Source organism: Ptychodera flava, chromosome 12 (assembly GCF_041260155.1).
Source record: "Ptychodera flava strain L36383 chromosome 12, AS_Pfla_20210202, whole genome shotgun sequence".
Classification (NCBI taxonomy): Eukaryota; Metazoa; Hemichordata; class Enteropneusta; family Ptychoderidae; genus Ptychodera; species Ptychodera flava.
The window spans coordinates 561,966-581,477 of NC_091939.1; the positions used below are offsets into that span (position 1 = coordinate 561,966).

Consider the following 19,512-nt stretch of genomic DNA (forward strand, 5'->3'; position numbering starts at 1 on the left):
ACAAAGATCATCATATGAATGCATTCAGGATGCATTCTTCTCCTTCAAGTCTTACAAGGCTTGAAAACTTTGCGATAAAATCCTCAGCTTTGTTCATCATCTTATAAGTGAAATATAATGTATTCATCCATGAGGAAAGATAACATTTTAATTGCATAACATAGGATTGAACGGAAACTTTAATCCCATCAAGAGTAACCGAATTTCGAATATTCCAAACTGTGTATTTTACAAAGGAAGTAATACAGTAAATAATGTCAGATGTTGCATTATTATCATTTTCGATTCCTGCAATTGCTAATCTTTTGATATTGATGTTGTTATCAAAGTTGTGTTTTCTGACAAAGAAAGAAATACATTTCTGCCAGATTTCTTTTACAAATTTACACTCAAATAAGATGTGCCAAGAGTTTCCTCATGGCTACAAATGTGGCATTTTCCATCACTTAAGTTGAACGTTTTGGCCAAGCTTCTTGTGACGGACCCTTATTTTTTTGCCCAGGGGACCCAAAACGCCCTCACACGGCGTGTACTCGCCTCTCCTTTCATGAGAAGCACAACAGTTTCTGACACTAACTCCTCAACTCACTTTACACATGCCTAGGAGAATGAAGCGGCTTTTTATCATGTGTCTTTCGCATGTTAATCACAGTTTGACAATCATTTCGGGCACTACTTCTTTACGGAGTACCTTCGTGGGTAATCAAAGCACTCCGCTAGACAGTCAACTCCCTCATCAATACAAAGGATCCAACCATACTGGAAAAAAATTCACACTGATGGGCACAAAAATAAGCAACAATGCAGACAATGTTTTACACTTTGGATTGACATCTAGGGTCACTCGGGGCCATTGACAATACATGTACACTGGAGTAAAGCAGTTTAATACATGCAATTCTTCGCCCTTTTGGTCCCCATTAATCAGGGCGAGATGCCCTGTGGTTTGTAGCTAAATATCTTCTAAAAGGAATGAAACACTCTAAGCTCTTGACTGCTTTTCTTGAGGCCAAACAAAAAAAATTTTGCTGTTCCGATAACATGGTTTTCAAAAATAGGGTAAGTAGGTCTGCAGGATTTTTTCGAAAATATTTTATTTTTAATATGCAATTTTCAAGGGTTCAGGGCGGTCAAACACTGACAACATTTCGTGAAAAAAGTATTATAAGGAAAAAACATAAATGACATCCTCGTTCAAGCAAAAATCAATGCAAAGTAACGAACGCGTGATTTTAAGGTGTTTTCTTTCTTTTTATTACTTCCATGTTTACGTAGCTCTTAAAAAGTTTAGGGTCGGCGGGTAAAAAATAGGGTAGGTCGGGTTATATGAACAGCACAATTTTTTTCGGCCTGAGAATCATTCATGGAATATACTTATCAATGTGTCATTTTTTGAGTGAATCTTTGCAATTAGCAAAATCAGGGCCGATTTTCTATTGACACATATTAGTAGGCGACCTGCAGTGTCAATACTGGACTTTATTATGTTGATCACAGTGGATATACAAAATTCTTTGGTTTTCTAGATACAACATATGTTGTTATAAAAACTTATCTAGGTTTGAATGCATTTAAGGGCAACTGGCGAAAACAGTACCCTCGACAACAAAAAGTCCGCCGGAATGCACAAAGTTCCCGAATTGGCCGAATTTTCCCAATTTTTTTTCTTGAAATTCAAATAAATAAACTTGTTGTGCATATTTAGCTTATCCTAACGCACGTAAATGACCCTTCTCAACATACAGCCACCTCGCAGGTCATTTCATTAATGAAAGGCCTCCACATGTGCATAAACTTTAATGCAAAAAACTAAGAGTGTTACATTCTTTCTAGAAGACATTTGGCTACGAACAATCGGAACATCAGTTCGTAATATTTTCCCCAAATTAATCGGGACCAACATCAGTAATGCATGGCACCCAGCTGTCACCGAAGAAGGCGGTTTTCAACGCTTTTCAGCTGAACTGGTTTTGGTACACATAATGGCATTATATACAGCAAAAATGCAATAGCCCAAGTCTGAAAACTCAATGGATCTGTTCAAACATTTTACCGTGTTTTAGACTATAATGTTAATAAATGCAAGTTTCCTTGATTTAAATGTCCCCAATGAGAAAATCACGGTCTTCAAAAGGCAGGAAAGAAAACAACTGCAGTCAGCGCAGCGGCCTTGCTATTGCTAGAGGTAAAAAACGTATATGGCTTTAAGTATTTTGGAAAAAACTGACAATATCTGAATGTTTTAGTAGTTTGCAAGAAGAAATAAGAAAGTAGGGCAAAAAATTTTGTAAACATTTTCTGTTGCACAAACTTCTTATCTTCATCTTAGACGACAGAGGGTAGTGTTTGGTAGTTGCTCGTCAAAATGGTACACTGCTTCGTCAGGTGTGCCCCAGGGTTCACTCTTGGGGCCACTACTTTTTGTTATGTTTATTAACGATATTTCACTGTTAGACATTTCTGCAAAACTCAGCTTGTATGCCGACGATGCCAAGATCTATCGCACCATCACATCCCTTGCTGACTGTGTCATGTTACAGCAAGATCTTGACAAATTTGCTCAATGGTGTAACAACTGGAAGCTGTCACCTAATATCAGTAAATGTAAATTTATCAGTTTTACACTTAAGAAAAGAAGCATTCCTCTCTTGATTACTCCATCAATGGTACTCCTCTTCAACGGGTCTCTGTTGTCAAGGATTTGGGCATTTACCTTACTTCCAACCTTAATTATTCTTTCCACATCAACAACATTGTCTCTAGAGCCTTCAAATCTCTTGGTTTTATTAAGCGTCTCTGCCAGCCATTCAATGACATTTCAGCAATTATTTCTCTGTATTTTGTTTATGTAAGATCTATTCTAGAGTATAGCTCTGTTGTGTGGTCACCCCACCAGCAGGGCCTGTCAGAAAAAATTGAGCGAGTACAAATTAAGTTTGTGAAATACATTTGTCGCAAACTCAATGTTCACTGCAGTAAATCCAGCTACCCATTTTATTGCAGAATTCTGAACATTCCTAAGTTACACAATAGAAGACTAACCCTTGACATGTGTTTTTTATACAAAATAATCCATTCACATTATGATTCTCCAAATATTCTAAATAAAATCTGCTTTTATGCCCCAGTAGAAATTTACGCAAGAAACCCCTTTTTAAACCAGACTTGTGTTCTGTTAATTGCAGAAAATTCTCGACAGTGCCCAGATGCATCTGTTTTAATGATATCTTTTAAATGTAATATAGATATTTTTTCTACGCTGTGTAGTTTTAAAACTATTTTATCCAGTCATTTTAACAGTTCTCTTTTTTGATTCGTGTATGTTTTTTTCAATTTAATGTAACGTGTTACTTTTATGGTTGTCTTGTACATTTGTCTTGTGATGGTGTGACTTTTTGTTTCGCAGATCTGTTAGTGGGTTTGCCCGTTGATCTGTGTATCAAATAAATAAATAATAAAAGTTATTTGAATGACAAAAAACATTTGTCTGACCTTATGTGGACTGAAGATACTACTTACACTTTACATGATTTCTTAACTTAGCATACAGATATATATATATATATATATATATATATATATATATATATACCTACATACACACAAATTTTAATGGAAATATAAGTATAATGTGCACATTGTCTTTATCCAATTAATAAAACAGCTAATTCAAACCCATTTTTTCTAAAGAATGAACATGAACTTGTGCTTCACGTGTCAAAGGCTTTGCAGAAGTCGAGGAATAAAATGGCCCCTCCCTTGTTCTTTTCTCAGCAAAGTCAATTAAATCTTCAATTAAACGGACATTTTGGCCACTAAACCGACCCTTAATACCTGGTATATGTTAATAATCGAAGGGATTACCTTTTTCAGTCTATTTGCAAGCACACAGGATAATATTTTATAATCGTGGTTGAGAAGTGAGATGGGCCTCCAGTTCTTCAGTTCTGGACGTGAATATTTTTTGTGTATCAATTGTCGTAAGCTTCCCTTTATCAAAACCTTCATTGAAAGACTCAGTTACAATTTCTTTAAGTCATCCCGGAAAGTTCTATAAAATTCAATAGGGATGCCGTCCAACCCTGGTATTTTGTTATTTTTCATCTGCGAAATAGCTTGTTTGCATTCATCTACTGTGATCTTACCTTCAGCTTTTTCAGCTTGATTACCTTTTAATTTGAAATTTAATGTAATACTATTTATATAATGCCTCACCTCATTTTCATTTACATCTGTTGTCGCCTAAAGATTCTTATAGAAATCTTTCTGTGCGTTTAAAATGTCTTCTGTCTTTGTTATGATTTTACCATTGACATTCAAATTTGTTATTTGTTTAGCTTTTTATCTTTTCCTCTCTAACCCCAGAAAGTATCTACTGTTTCTTTCTCCCTCTTCATACCATTTTATCCTGGACCGTATTTACATCCCCGTAGCTGATGTACACGAATTTGGTCAAGCTCATTCTTTTTATTCTCGTATGTTTTTATCATGTCTTTATCTCCCTTATGACTACTTAGAATTTACACAGATTGCAGGAGTGCTTTAATTAATAACGGGTGGATCACTCCTTTCTTTACACTACAAAGAGGGCGTAAGGCAGGGGTGTCCTCTCTCTGCTTTACTGTTCCTAATCCTCGCTGAAGTACTAGCACAAGCAATTAGAAATGATGAAAATGTAGGGTTCAAAGTGAAAAACAAGAATATCAAAATCACACAGTTAGCAGATGATACTCAAGTGTACATAGAAAATGTAAAATCGTTGGCTCGAGTACTCAACATCATTGATCAATATGGAAAGTACTCTGGGCTAAAACTAAATAGAGACAAAACGGAAGGGTTAAATTAGGGCCCTGGAAAAGAAGGATAATATAGGTCTTATCCCATGGCCTAAAAGCCAATAAAAGCTTTGGGAATTATATTTGGTCATGACAAAAAAGAGTGAGATCACGAAATTGGGATAATAAGGTGGAAAAAATAGGGGCGTTACTGAACGGTTTGAAGAAAAGATACTTGTCTTTATGTGGGCAAATAACAATTTTGAAGAGGCTTGCTTTTTCCAAAATCCCCTATATTGCCTCTATGATTGAAATACCAAAAGATGTAGTGGTGAGATTAAACAATATATTTTATAATTTTTTTATGCAGTGGGAAAAGGGTTAAAATTAAAATAAATTTGAACAAGGAGGTATACAAATGATGGATGTAAGTTCAACTATAAAAGCATGGAAGTGCAGATGGGTGAAGAGGCTTGTGAATATTGGAAATCAGACATGGAAAGTAGTCATTGATTATTATTTTTAAAAATGTGGTGGTTTCAGCAATGTTTTTACATATAATCTTCATAAAAATGCTTGAAATATGCTGCCAAAAAATTACCAAATTTCTATGCAAGAATCTTTGATAGTTAGTATGAAATTGTTATAAATGAGCGTAAAATAGAGTTAATGCCAAACACAGAGGGCGAGCAAAAAAAATGGGGCAACCATAACATTACAGTAAATAACCAGCCATTATTTTTCACTGATTGGATGGATGCTGGTTTTATGCATATTTCTGATTTATTTACCAATGGTCATTTGTAACAGCAATGTGATCTTTTGAATAGATTGCAGACAAAAGGAGTATTGGATTATACAGTATATAACGCTAAAGAACGCTATTCCATATCAATGGATGCAATGTATGAGAACTCTAAGAATTATCTTGGTGGTAAATTGACAAAGAAAAACTATTTTGAAACAGAACCACAAAGTAAAATATGTGGACGTTTATATGTTCTCTTGTAAAGATTTTACTGGAATCTTGTGATGAGATGTGTAGGGATATTGTATGCAAAAACAGTGTGGGAAAACAGAATTGGTCAGTGTGTCAGTTGGCATCCGATATGGTAAAGTAAGGTAAAAAACATGACAATCAAGAAAATCGCTGTTTATGTTTCTTTTGCATGACAAATTACCTCACAGATCAAATTTATTTAGATGGGAGAAGGAGCCTTCTCCAATGTGTGAGCAATGAGTTTCTCTTGAAGACTGTGAACATTTTCTTTTTGAATGTGCAGGAGTAAAGCAATGTCAGGTGACTGTTTTTCAGGCCCTTAACAAAACATACGATATCCAGTTAAACATGTGATGGAAACATGCTATATACGGTTATTTTCTAGGTATGCCTAAGTTTGAAGCTTTGAATATGATAATTATGGTGGCACTTTTTCAGTATACAAGGCAAAAATTTTAAAACAAAACAATGTGATAAGATTATTGATTGAGGAATTATATTACATTATGTCAAGAGAAACAGAATTATTTCAGAGTTTATAAATCATCTGTAAATCACTTACGATCAGTTGTATGTCTAATGTCTGAAGAAATAAAGCTGATCTTATTAAAACAATAAGTATAATGTGCACAGATATTTCATCAAAATGGTTACGAAGAAATCAACTTAGTGCTGAACAGTTCACATATATTTTATTTGTGAAGTAGGTTATAATTCAAGGACTGGATTACGTTTCAAACTTACTGCAATGAAAATAATAACTCGTATTTCATGGTTTCACCAGGATTAATACATTATAAAATCACAAAAATTATATTTATCATTCAAGTATTCTTTTTGATATGATTTAATGTCATAAAACATAAGTACATGTACTACAAGTTAGAGTATTTACGTTATCTTGGCTATTTTATGAAGTCACCTCATTTGCTTTTTAAATCATCTTCTCGTTTGATCTAGTCACCTTTGCTCACAAATTTGTCCAGTACGTCATCAAGCTATGACAGACAATCTCTTCCAGTCTGATGAATTTGAAGCCATGGGGGAAGCAGAATGGAAACACAAATAGAAATTCAAATCCGTGACAACAGATGATGACACACAAGGGAAGAGTTTAAACAGATGTTGTATGGTTCAAGATGTACATGTATACATCGCCATTGTATGTGGAAAAGCCAAAGCCAGCAATATTTTCTGGAAAAACCTGCTGGTGACTGATACAGATAGGTCACCCTGGGTTTATTTCAAATATAGGCAGCTATTCTAGAAAGCGAAATCTTAACCTAACTAGTCTTGACTTTTTGTCAATTGATAAGGCATTTTCTGATGTGAAGGTTAAGTTCAGGAAGAATACTACCAGATTCTTGTTTTCAAGACTGTTGACCTGTACATACTGATCTATCAAAGTGTCAATTTGCATACATTCTTAGGGGTATGTTTGTTTGTTGGCAAAATCACAAAATAAAGGCTACATTCCTCCAGAGGACAATACCTCACAATTTTTGAAACTGCAGAACTTTTATATTAATTTGAATAGGTATAGGGCTCGGCAATGAAATTAAAATAATATTCATGAGAAAATACTTCAGTAGGAATGTTAATTTAATTAATTGCCTATCCCCATACCTATTCAAATTAATATAAAAGTAGTGCAGTTTCACAAATGTGATTTTGGTCGCTCCTCTGTCATTATGAAGGTTGCAAAACACAATCATGAATTCGAAAATGGTTTGAGAAGAGGCTATTGAAAAGACAATCTATGAAAGTAACAAATGTAACAGAAAAAGAATGTATTCATTAATCTGTTGTTTAAATGGAAACTATAAAATGAAAACATTCAAACAGAAATAGTAGCTATCAGAGGAACATTTCAAATTTTAATATCAATACAATAACAAGCAAGATGTAGGGATACATGGCGACAAGGTTTGTTATCAATGAGTTTCCTGAGCTACACAGATTCTTGGTTTCATGACACTCCAAAAATTGAACTATTACAGATTGTTCTTTCTCTGCTATGTTTGGACAGTGGCTCCTCTGACCCACCACATACAACGTCTTTTCAGCAGTCTTGAAAACTTTTCACCATGAAGTGGAACTGTGTCAGTGCAAAGTTCAAAGGAATATGAAATACAATGGTTTCAATTGGGTTTGAACTCACAACGTACAAAGTTACATTGACGATGCACTATACTTTACAGAAATTTATAAAAAGGTATGGAATTCCGAAGCATTTTGAATCTGAAAAACTACATCACAATGTTATGTTGCAGCAGATTGATATCACTGTAAACATCTTGATTCCAATTCATTAGGGAAGAAGATTGAAATATTATGGAACTACATAAATATGAGTATGTGTCTGTGTCTGTGTGTGTGTGTGCCTGTGTGTGTTCCCCCACTCTCAAACTGCATCAGACACGAGACAAAGTCAAGTGTCCGATGCAGTATCAACGATACTCAAGCTGCTACAGGAACAGGTGATATTTGGTAATACCTCAAATTATGGCATACTGCTGCACAAACATTTTGATACCTGGACGCAAAAATCAATATCACAGCCAAGATCATATCTGTTGGCTGCGTGATATGGGTACATTGACCAAATTGGTGTGGAAAGTAATATTCTCATTACATGATCAATGTGAAAAATTAAACAATTAGTAAGGACTGAAAGAAATTTACTAAGTATGAAGTTGATAACACAATGTAATAATTAAAAACATATGAACTGATGATACTGTAACCACTTCAACAATCTAAGATTTTCATATATTTTTTGTGTAAGTTGTTTTACATTGCATGAGAGTGGACGCCTTTATTTAAATTCTGTGAAAAATCATCTGTAAATTAGTTGTCTCCGGTTTTGCTGATATACATTGTAATGAAATAAAAAATGCCAAAAGGAATTCTTGACGATGAAAAATTTAAAATAACAAATATTACTTGTACCAACTACAGAGATAAAAGCATCCATGTCACACCTATCAAATATGTCTGGGATTAAATATAACTGGAGAGAAAAATCACTGGCCATGAGCAATATATGAGAAATCTTCACTATGAAATTATATTTCTTGTGCAGACTACTTGGAGCAACCTGACTTGCAAGATAAACACTTAATCCAAGGATCAATGACATCCAACAGTGGTTGGAATCTAATGACATCATCATGCACAGTAAGTTTATCATTGCATTCAGCATTGATCCATGTACTTCTGCTATCTTTCACAAATACTGTAGATGCTGTATTGACAGAAATTGTAAGTTTTGTGATTCAAAGGAAAGTTTATTCAAACGATGCTGAAAAGATTCTGTCATCAGCTTCTGTGTCATAAATAATTTGGCAGTGATTTCTCTATAAATAATGCCAAAAAATAAAGTTTTATGTAAGCATTGTAAAGTAAGATCAAGGAAGATAGAATTGATGAGTTTATTTCAGTTTCTTGACTTCACATTCTGGCACTTCTCTCAGCCTCTGCTAGGCATTCCCTTACAAGCGCCCTTGCATGCACGATTCCTGATAAAAAAAAGAAGATATTTTTACCGTAAGAAATTGTCATTTCACATATTGTGCATTGTGTATCAAAGTGTATCAAATATTCCTTTTTGTGTTTTTGTATACCTCTTGAAATAGATCCTAAAACTAATCCACAAACTGAAATATAGTTAATAAGACAGCATGCTCATGTTTCAAGTTTACAGGTTAAGGTAGAATGCGCCTCGGGGACAGATATTACCACTCTCAAACTTTTATTCTTGATTTTGAAAGAGAATGGTTCAAAGATTCCTTAAGGAAAGTTTGGGCAAAAGTTTCTTTCACTTTTGAGGTACATACTATCTTAATAAAGCAAAATGCGCATATCTTGGATGAGGTGACTTTCACATCTTAGTGATGCTTACAATGTATCTTCAGCCTGGATAGAATCATGCATACAGCAAGTAATACACACAATGTCTTGAATGATTGTGATGTTTGATCTTCATTTTGTAGAATGTAAGGTATGATTTTGTATGTAATTTTTTAGTGTTCCGCAAAAGACTGCAAAAATCAACATCTCTTGTCTATTTTTGAAAACTGAAAAAGAGTGCTCAGCTGCACAAACTATAACCCTTTTCCTGCCAAGTCCATATTTCACCATCAGGTTAAGATGGTTAAAATTAATGAAACACAACATATTCCATATGGTGTATTTTAAGAATACTGTACATTTGACAGCTGTTGAAAACATAAATACTGTAAACTTGATTTTTTTGGACTAAAGATGCTAAAACAGACCAAACAAAGTGGGTGAAAATATGTCATGTTTTGGCTCAATACCACTTTTTACTGACTTGGCTGATGGGGAAGTGATACTGTCTGGCAGTTTACTGACTTGGCTGATGGGGAAGTGATACTTATGCCGTTCATACACAGGCCATTGAAACGTCTCTGAAACGGTTCTGGGCCAATACTGACACAGAAAGTTATGTGTGGACACTCCGAAATGGTTCTGAAGCGTTTCAGATTTGAGACGGTTTAGTCGGCCCGACCAGAGCCGTTGTAGGGATTAACTCTATCCGCAAATCGCTGTGTGGACAGACTGAGCCGCTTCAGAAGCGTTTCAAACGCCCTCACGCGACAGGTATTGTAACATAAAACAAACAACAACCAATATACAATATTCACTTTCGCCATGGCTGCCGAACACAGTACTACATCTCGCGGTATACTGGTCCGACGAAGAGATAAGCTTGCTACCAAAAACCCTATCAATTCGACCAGAAAAAATTCATTACGATTTGAAAAACGTCGAATTAATAGGAAATTAAAACTGCCGAAATAATTTAGTGGTCGAATTTAATTTGGAACGACGAGGATGAAATTTAAGCGAGACATTTTTGCCATGTTGAGACTGCTTCAAAGCATGGACTGTGAAATTTTGTGAGGTCGACAAATTTCGTAACAAAAAAACCTCAAACGCACGTTGGTGTCACATCAAAATCAAAGTGGCCGCGATTACAAACGGAACAATCTGTGAGACTGCCACCGGCCGCTCGACGGACGACACGTAAGTTGACATCGTGTGCCAGCCCTTGGAAATATATTGTAACTCCTTGACAGGCAGATGAGATAGTCTTATAGCGTTTGATGCATTGAAAGTTTGTAAAAATAATAAAAAATGACATCACCGATCATAAGAAACGTGGTGTTGAAGATAAAATAGTTTTTAAAAGAAGACTATGACGACCATATTTCTGTAAGTATTATCTAACTTTAGAAAACCAACATCTGAAGATTTACTTCCACCAACACTTTTGGATTTGTTCCACTCTTTATTATAAGATTAGTCGAATTTCTGGAAAGTAGGTGTACATTTTCGATGTCTGTGTATCGTCTACACCGAAGTCATATCCGAAAGAGTATAATCAGTTCGCGACCGCGTAAACCTCTCTCTCTCCGGCATTTCAATGTTTTATATTGTCGACATTTATATATCAGTCTGAAGTTTCAGGTCACTGCTCATTGCAAGTAGTTGATGTCAATTTTTCCGTATCGGGCATGGTCTCTATCGTCACTCTAATTGTTAGTGTTTTCCTGTTATATTCCATATCAAACTCAAAACACAACGTGAACAACGCTGATAATATATTGCATATTTCGTATCGAAAACCGGTAAAGTTCGTAACTGATGACATGTCACGCCCTGGAGAAAGTTCATCACCATCGATCGAATGTCCGTGGCGCTTTTGCTTCCAAATAGACATATTGAAATGCACAGGGAACTTCGCGGTATGGCAATTATATGAACTTTACCTTGAAGAAAGTCTGTGACTTTAAACTGGCCGTACAACCAACAATAAACATGGCGGAGCAATGATACCGATTTCAGAGACTTCGATTTTTTTTTCATTGCGACCTCGACCGCTGGTGAGAGCGAGTCGTCTATTTTTTTCCACTGGCTATTTGGCTTTGAATTTTCAATTGCCATCTTGCGCTAAGTTAAAGCTAAAAACAAGACGGGCGTTCTCTGTAAATCAATAAGCCTTTTGAATATGAAAAAATCGGACATCTGAACCTCAACACGCAGCTTGAAAGTTGTTCTCCGAATCAGGACAGGGACATCGGCCCGGGACATCGGTGAGGCCGGATTTCACGTAGTAGCTATGGAAACCGACGGCTCTGTCTATGGTTCGTTGTAAGAAACCATGCGATGTACGCTCCCTTGGGCCGTGGAATTTCGCCGTATCGCCTCTACAGACTACACCGTCTATTACCTAACCATGCTATTAAACAATCACACGATAGTTCAGTAACATATATCTTCATTAATCTACCGATCATCCACCGTCGAACACTTCGAAAACAATGGTCGTGGTCACGGATTCAAGGACGTTCACAAGAAGAAATTATCAATAAGTGGCGCGCAGAATTATTTTTACTAGTCATGAGAACTTCTAAAATAACTGGTAATCTGTATATCTTCACACATCGAACCGATATTGTATATCTATCACCGTCGAGAACCGATATTGTATACCTATCACCGTCGAAGTTTATGTCTTTCACTGTAGAGTTCTTTTTATCCAAAACACATATTCAGAAGAGTCCCACAGAGCAGTCAAATGAAAGGATAATTGCTTCAAGCGAATGAAATTGCACGAAAGAATGAAAATCAACAGCACACCATGGACGTGATTTAAAAAAATAGAGCTTGTGAATAGGACTATTTGAGTAAAAAGTGCCGTTTTTCTCGCAATTTTAGCAACTGTAACGACCCTTTATTCTTTAATACCTTTCCATAATTGAATTAAACTAGGTTTAGGGCTTATACACACAGTGTACACTGATGTACAGAACTTTAAAAAGTATTCTGCTGGTAACGAACAGGGGTTTACACTCTAATGGGCGCAGTAAAACAATGGTCACGTCCATAGATTCAAGGACGTTCACGGGAGACACGATGGCAAATAGTGCAGTGTCGTAAAATTGCTTAGACTAGTTTTAAGAACAGTACAATATCTGGTCATCGGTGTACCGCTACCTGTGAATCGAAACGACAAGTGTAGACCTATAGCTTCGAAATTTTATGGGAGAGACACCACGACTGAGGCCGACAGTAGCATAACAAACTATTCCCAATTGTTCGTCGTGTTTAATACAGACATCTCTGTAGGTGATTCTGGTTTCTCTTGAATCAAAAGTCCGACATTGACAAAATTGACATAAAATAAGTCCGAAAAGTTATGTTTTATTCAACTAACTGATTCATCTCCTTTGATATCCCTATTAGCTACATGTAAACAGTCCGGAAAGACTGACATCGATGTCTCCCGGGCCCCCATTCTTCACCGTTTTGCAAAACATCTCATCAGCCGGACGCATGGGCAATATCTTTGTACGTTGGTCAAAACTAATGACAGTATAGGTCAGGATGTAACATCGGTCAAAGTAATATTGAATATGGAAGACGAAAATGCTTTCATTGATTGACAAAAATGAGAGGGAACGAGTCAGTAAATATCGAACCATAAAGGGAGATCGAGACTGCCATCCCCCATGATTAATCAACTGGGAACAAAATATATATTTCGATCAACAGACTTACACAACCAGAGACAGCATTTTATTCAGCTGTAAAATAAGTCACCGCCTTTCCTATAATAACACCCCGTTTGCGTTTCGATCTACTCTGCTCTGTCTCCAATCGGTATGGCCGTCCGGGTTTCGCCTGCCGTACTGACTGATACATGGTTATTTCTTCACATATTTTTTCATCGTTTGGCATAAATACAGCATCTCTTTGGTGCACAAGGCAAATCAACGTTTAGAAGGAAAGTCACAGGAGGTTAGGATATTATATACCGTAGGTGAAATTAGAATGGAATGTTGAAGATGAAAAGACTTTTATCAGTCGACAAAAATTGCCATAAACCGAGAATTGAGATTGTCTATATGATTTATTAATTGGGAACAGAAATATTCGATTGAGTCATTAAGTTTGTGTTTGATTCGTTTTAAAATGTGTTCCTACATTCTTATCCGATTGTTTGTGTTAATAAAAATGTTTGTTTCGCCTCGGATATTTGTAGGGAAGTTTGGATTAGTGTGGACGGTAATGTTTTGTTGTGTGAGGAAAGCTTATGGCGAGGCGAAACAAACATTTTTATTAACACAAACAATCGGATAAGAATGTAGGAACACAATTTAGAAACGAATAAAACACAAACTCGACACAAAAACATTTGGATAGTTCGGTGGGGAGCCTCTTTCACATTCTTTACAGCCAGTACGACGTCGTTCGTTTCAGCCATCTTGTTATGCAGTATGCTTGGCCATACACACCTTTTGAACTCGAGAGGGCGCATTAAGACGTCTTAAATATCAAAGCAATGGCTTAATTTTGTGAGTATGGACACGAGCGGACCCAAACTATTAATCCCTGTGTTTACAAATCACAAATAAAGTCGCTGAAACGTTTCAATTTTTGCCTGTATGAACGAAGTAACTGTCTGGCAGTTTACTGACTTGGCTGATGGGGAAGTGATACTGTCTGGCAGTTTACTGACTTGGCTGATGGGGAAGTGATACTGTCTGGCAGTTTACTGACTTGGCTGATGGGGAAGTGATACTGTCTGGCAGTTTACTGACTTGGCTGATGGAGAAGTGATACTGTCTGGCAGGAAAAGGGATAAAGGTTCTCAGTGAAAACAATAGTCATTGTTACTTCTACTCATTTTACCTCCATGGTTTGATGCACAAGACTTCACAAAATACCTCACAATACCCAAAATTCTCTTTGATTTGTACCATTGAAGGTTGCCAGTCTAACATTATCTGTTCTACATATATGTAGCAATGCAAAGCATCCAAATAATTATTTTAATAATATCCAATGTGTGTTTAGCTATTTCAGTATAATTTTCACAATATCCACAAAAATGGTCTGCAGATACTACAAATGCATCTGGAAGCAAGTTATATCCAACTAAAGTGTCATTCTCTATTGAAAGCTACATGTATGAAGGACAAAATGGTTTGAAAATTTCTGACACATGCAATCTCCTCTGACTCTTACCTTTTTTCAAATCCTTCAAAATATGAACTGTGAAAATGTGCACTATAAAGTGTGTTCTTGGAATTTTTAAAACTAGTCCACTTTTTTTAATTAATCTATTTATTGGTTTACACTTTCTATAAGCAACTAAGTTAATCAGAAGAGTAATTTTATGAGAGCTCTTGACAAAGTAATATAAAAAATAAATTTGTGTACACATAACAGACATGCCAGACTTCACTGAGGAATCTCTGAGGATACAAATCATAATGAATGATGGAATATCTATAGAACTATGGATGACATCCAAGCCAACACATGTACATTTTGTACACATACCTCTTTTGAGTCTCTCTGTTGAACTTTTACTGCCGGCATAAGTTGGTCTCATATCTCTGCCCATGTCCTCAATAACAGCTAAGAGTTCAGCATATTTGCTCTGTGGATGGGCTTGTCTTGAATGAATACTCTGTAAATTTTGAAGTTGTTGTGCTGTGAGCGATGGAAACGTTATTGGTGCACCCCCTACCAGTAAAACAGAAAATAACATGTACCATTACTATTAGATAAAAATGTGAATCATGACACGACACGCCAACACTCACTCCACAGCCATGCCTCCATCCATAGATCTTTTATCTTCATTACAATAGAAAAATATTTGTTCCAAAGAGTTTATTTATTTAGAAATAGAAATTCTACATGTTCAATTACAATGGCAACATGGGACAGAGATCAAAATAATTAGCATTCCTGCAATGTACTATGACCTTTTTCACGGCAAGTCATCAAAGTCAGCATTAGGAAGATCACTGTGAATACACTGACAATAAGTCATCAAAGTCAGCATTAGGAAGATCACTGTGTGTGTGTGTGTCACAACTGTGACACACACACACACACACTGCTATAACACAAACTCAGCTGTGCTATATACTCTGCGGTGGTACATACATATACACTGCAAGCCTGTGATGCACACACACAAATACACTGGTGGAACACAAATACAGCTGTTGCACATACATACATACATAATATACATACATAGACACGCTACTGTGGCACAAACACACTGCTGACACGCACTCTGTGACTGGACCTGACCGTGACAGATGAAACTGACAATAAGAGGGTTGACTATGGGATGGCAATTGCATGTATATCACTATCAAAAATGAAATTTAATTGTCAACAATAACAACACTTTTCACACTATGGAAATATTTTCAACAACGCTATTTGTTCAAGTACATCTACAAGTCCTCGATTCCATTTACTGAAAACTGGGGGTATCCTGGGGAAAGACTTCATTGAGCTCTTGACATAAAAAAAAATGTCAGCCAGTATTTCTCCGGCTGTATAATATCAAAGTTGCAAAAACACAATAAATGGATTAAGAAAAATACAGACGTTGACTGTTGGTCCATTCATACCATTTAAAGAAATGTAAGATTTTGCAAATGACACAATGAAATCACAGATTTGCCAATCCTCTGTATTCTCTGATCTGCAAGTTCAATGCAAACTTAGAACTGTTTTAACCAGATATATTTACAAAATGTAATGTCAATGCTTGATTGTTGAATATTGTGACTCAAGCAAACATCAATTTCCCAAAATTTTTGATGTGAGAGTGGGGACACCCCCTCTCTCATGCTCTACCCCTTGGGGTGTCGTATGTCATTCTCTAACAGTTTCACATGCTAAAAACAAAGTGAACACACCTCTCAGATTGTACCAGACTGCACTATTACACACATAAATTTCTCAAAATCTTCCACGCAAGAGGTGAAACCCCCTCTGGCATTCTTCCACTAAGCATCTTGTATGTTCTCCCCCTGTTCTTTCAAATTCTTCCCTGTCAGATATCCTAGTGCAACTGTCATACTGTATGGTTGGATACTGGTTACAGCCTGAGCTGTTACATTTATATTTTGTTTTTACTTCGAATTTCATTTTGTTTGGTTCACCTTTTTCAACCATTATGAGAGAACTGCTGATAATGTAGCTGGGTAAACCGACATTTGAAAGGTCTTTATTACTGCTGTATTTTTGTAAATTTTACAAATACAGCTACTTATTCAGTGCCAGGTATTTTAAGAAAGTAGACGGGTAGACTGCGAGGGAGAGAGTGTAGCGGATGAGTGGGGGAGCACGCGAGAGGGGGTGTCCCCCCTCTCGCAAAGCGAAAAATGAAATTTTGGAGTGGAAATGGTGTTCTCTGGTGGCATCTGGGGTGACATTTGACTAATTCATTGAACATTTAGCTGAGACTGAAACAGCACTTTTGTTGTGTGTCTTAGACGTGGCAAAGATGATTTTGTTTTGTTTGTATTATTTATGACACACTTATGGTTTTATTTGCAGTAAAGATTTAACATTTAATCTTAAGTCACCTGCAGTCTGCTCATTTTATTACTCATTTCTCATTGCACTTAGATTGTACATTAGAGGAGGGATCAGGCTCTTTAGTGCTTGATAGAACTGCGTCATCTGATGTTTGAGAGAAATGTACAAATAACTAAATCAGAACCTCGGACTCATTCAAAAAATGCTAAAATTATAATCAGAAAGAATATATGATAAGTACAATCTACGTAATACTAGTAAGCATTCACCATATGGCCTACCTATATAACTGTTTATATTGTTTTCATGACGATATTTTAAAAAAATACCGCAATTATACGGTGTCGCTCAAATTTGATCAGAATCGGTACATACCAAATATCAACAATAAGGGTTGTTTCTATCTGTTCAGTGCAGGAAAATTCTACATTGATGTTATGACAATGATTTCTGCACAGTACAACCAGAAAAACAACAAGAAATATTTAAACCAGAAAAACAAGAATTAAAAAAGTAAATAAGGTCTGAAACTTTAGGTACTGGAGGTCAACTTTAGCAACACGCATAGCAGAGAATGTTTCAACCATGGATGTACAAAAATAGACATCAACTACAGTGACGTAGCGGTGACCTCTCAACTTATAAAAACAAACTGAGAGATTACAGCCGGCATCTGCGCCGCATGAACAATCACAGATCCCAGGACTGAACTATTTTTTCCCCAAGTTAAAGTTTGATTTCAGTTATGTGAGACTGGCAATGTCCATAGGACAAACGATGGTCATCGATATCACACGATAAATACTCAGTTTGATTTTTATAAGTTGAGAGGTCACCCCTACGTCGTTGTAGTGACGTTCTGCAGAGAGCCTCGAACAACAGTTTTACGCCAGCAAAATGGCGGTCTTCGGGTAGTCATGTCGGTTGAAGCTAGAAAAACGGCGATATTTCAGTGAATTTTAAGCGAATTTCTGGTCGTGCTGAGTCCCTAATAACCAAGTTGTCGATGAGTGTTGGCAATTTGTAATTTGGATGGAAACTTTTCGAAATATCGCCGAACAAAGTTGCGACAAGGGTGCTGTCGGGCGTAACGTGGACGCTATTCTACGCATTTTCCCATAGCTGTGGTGGCGGGGCTAAAATCATAAAAGTCAAAACCAGTCCTTAATAGGCAGGAATCCCGTCTGAAAACACCACAGCTATGGACCCACAGCTAGCCATACCCGTACATAAAACAACAGTCCCTCTACTAGCTCTATGTGATAAAACAATGGCACAGAAGAGATAATGGTGTTGATACCCTACATCATGAAATCTAACTTCTCATTATTACCTATTATTATATTACATAAATGGAGACGGGCCGGGTACAATGTTACGATCGCAGGCCAGTAGAGGTCTACTACTAGGTCTTATATTCACTTAGCTGCAAAATTGTAGCTCTACAGTGAGGCGGTTGGTGAGTTTTGGTTTTTGCGACCTTGCTCACCAGTAGAGCTACAATGCCGAAGGCCCTGTAGCATACAAAATAAGCGCGCCACACATTGCGCGGCATTTTGATGTAAAATCCCACATATTTACTGCATTTGGTCGTACCGATTTATCACTACTGAATACTAAACACTATACTACACTAACCTTGTCGTTTATGGGGTTTGGTATTAGCGCAAACACATCGATTGCGTTCCATAAACATTGAGCGTGTTTATGGGAGCCGCCATTACCGGAAGTTGGTAATGGCGGCTCCAAGAAATGTTTTTGGAACGCGATCGACGTATTTGAACAAATACCAAACCCCATACACGACAAGGTTAGTGTAGTATAGTGTTTAATCTTCAGTAGTGATAAATCAGTACGACCAAATGCAGTAAATATATGGGATTTTACATCAAAATGCCGTGCCATGTGCAGCGTGCTTATTTTGTATGCTTCAGGGCCTTCGGCATTGTAGCTCTATTGGTGAGCGAGGTCGCAAAAACCAAAACTCACCGACTGCCTCACCGTAGAGCTACAATTTTGCAGCTAATATTCACTAGGTCTCATCGCACTGAACGTTCTCATCATGTACCGCGCCGCCCGGCGGCGTGTTTTCTCTAATGGATCTTCATTTCTGCTCAGTTTCTGGTTTGCTTTGTGAACTCGATAACTTACCGCTTGAGCGATTAAACGTCGAAGTCGATGGATCCATTGAGAAATGAACAACAGCGCTCGAAAAATAAGCAATAACGTCACTTGAGCGATGAGAGGTGAGAACAAAGCGGAAATGGCGAAGGAACTTTCCAATGTTGTAGTAGCCCACAATGCATCACTCAAAGTTACATTTCCGGTTCAAAGGTCAACAAGTTA

The 19,512-nt window shown here is 36.8% G+C and overlaps 1 protein-coding gene across 1 annotated transcript; it reads right to left on the reverse strand.

The window, feature by feature from the left end:
• Positions 1-7,630: 7,630 nt before the first annotated feature.
• On the reverse strand, positions 7,631-19,481 carry LOC139144641 (cyclin-dependent kinase 2-associated protein 1-like). Its single transcript, XM_070715348.1, has 3 exons — positions 19,318-19,481; positions 15,154-15,339; positions 7,631-9,296 (listed from the first exon to the last, which is right to left on the reverse strand). Exons 1-3 carry the CDS (start codon positions 19,352-19,354, stop codon positions 9,229-9,231), a joined length of 291 nt encoding a protein of 96 aa, XP_070571449.1. The 5' UTR covers positions 19,355-19,481; the 3' UTR covers positions 7,631-9,228.
• Positions 19,482-19,512: the final 31 nt, after the last annotated feature.

Excerpts from the sequence above, each read along its gene's own strand:
- LOC139144641 (XM_070715348.1), bottom strand. The coding sequence starts at position 19,354 with ATGGATCCATCGACTTCGACGTTTAATCGCTCAAGCG. Across the intron at positions 15,340-19,317 it reads GACGTTTAATCGCTCAAGCG|GGGGTGCACCAATAACGTTT; the intron begins GTAAGTTATCGA and ends TTTTACTGGTAG. Across the intron at positions 9,297-15,153 it reads AACAGAGAGACTCAAAAGAG|GAATCGTGCATGCAAGGGCG; the intron begins GTATGTGTACAA and ends TTTTTTTATCAG.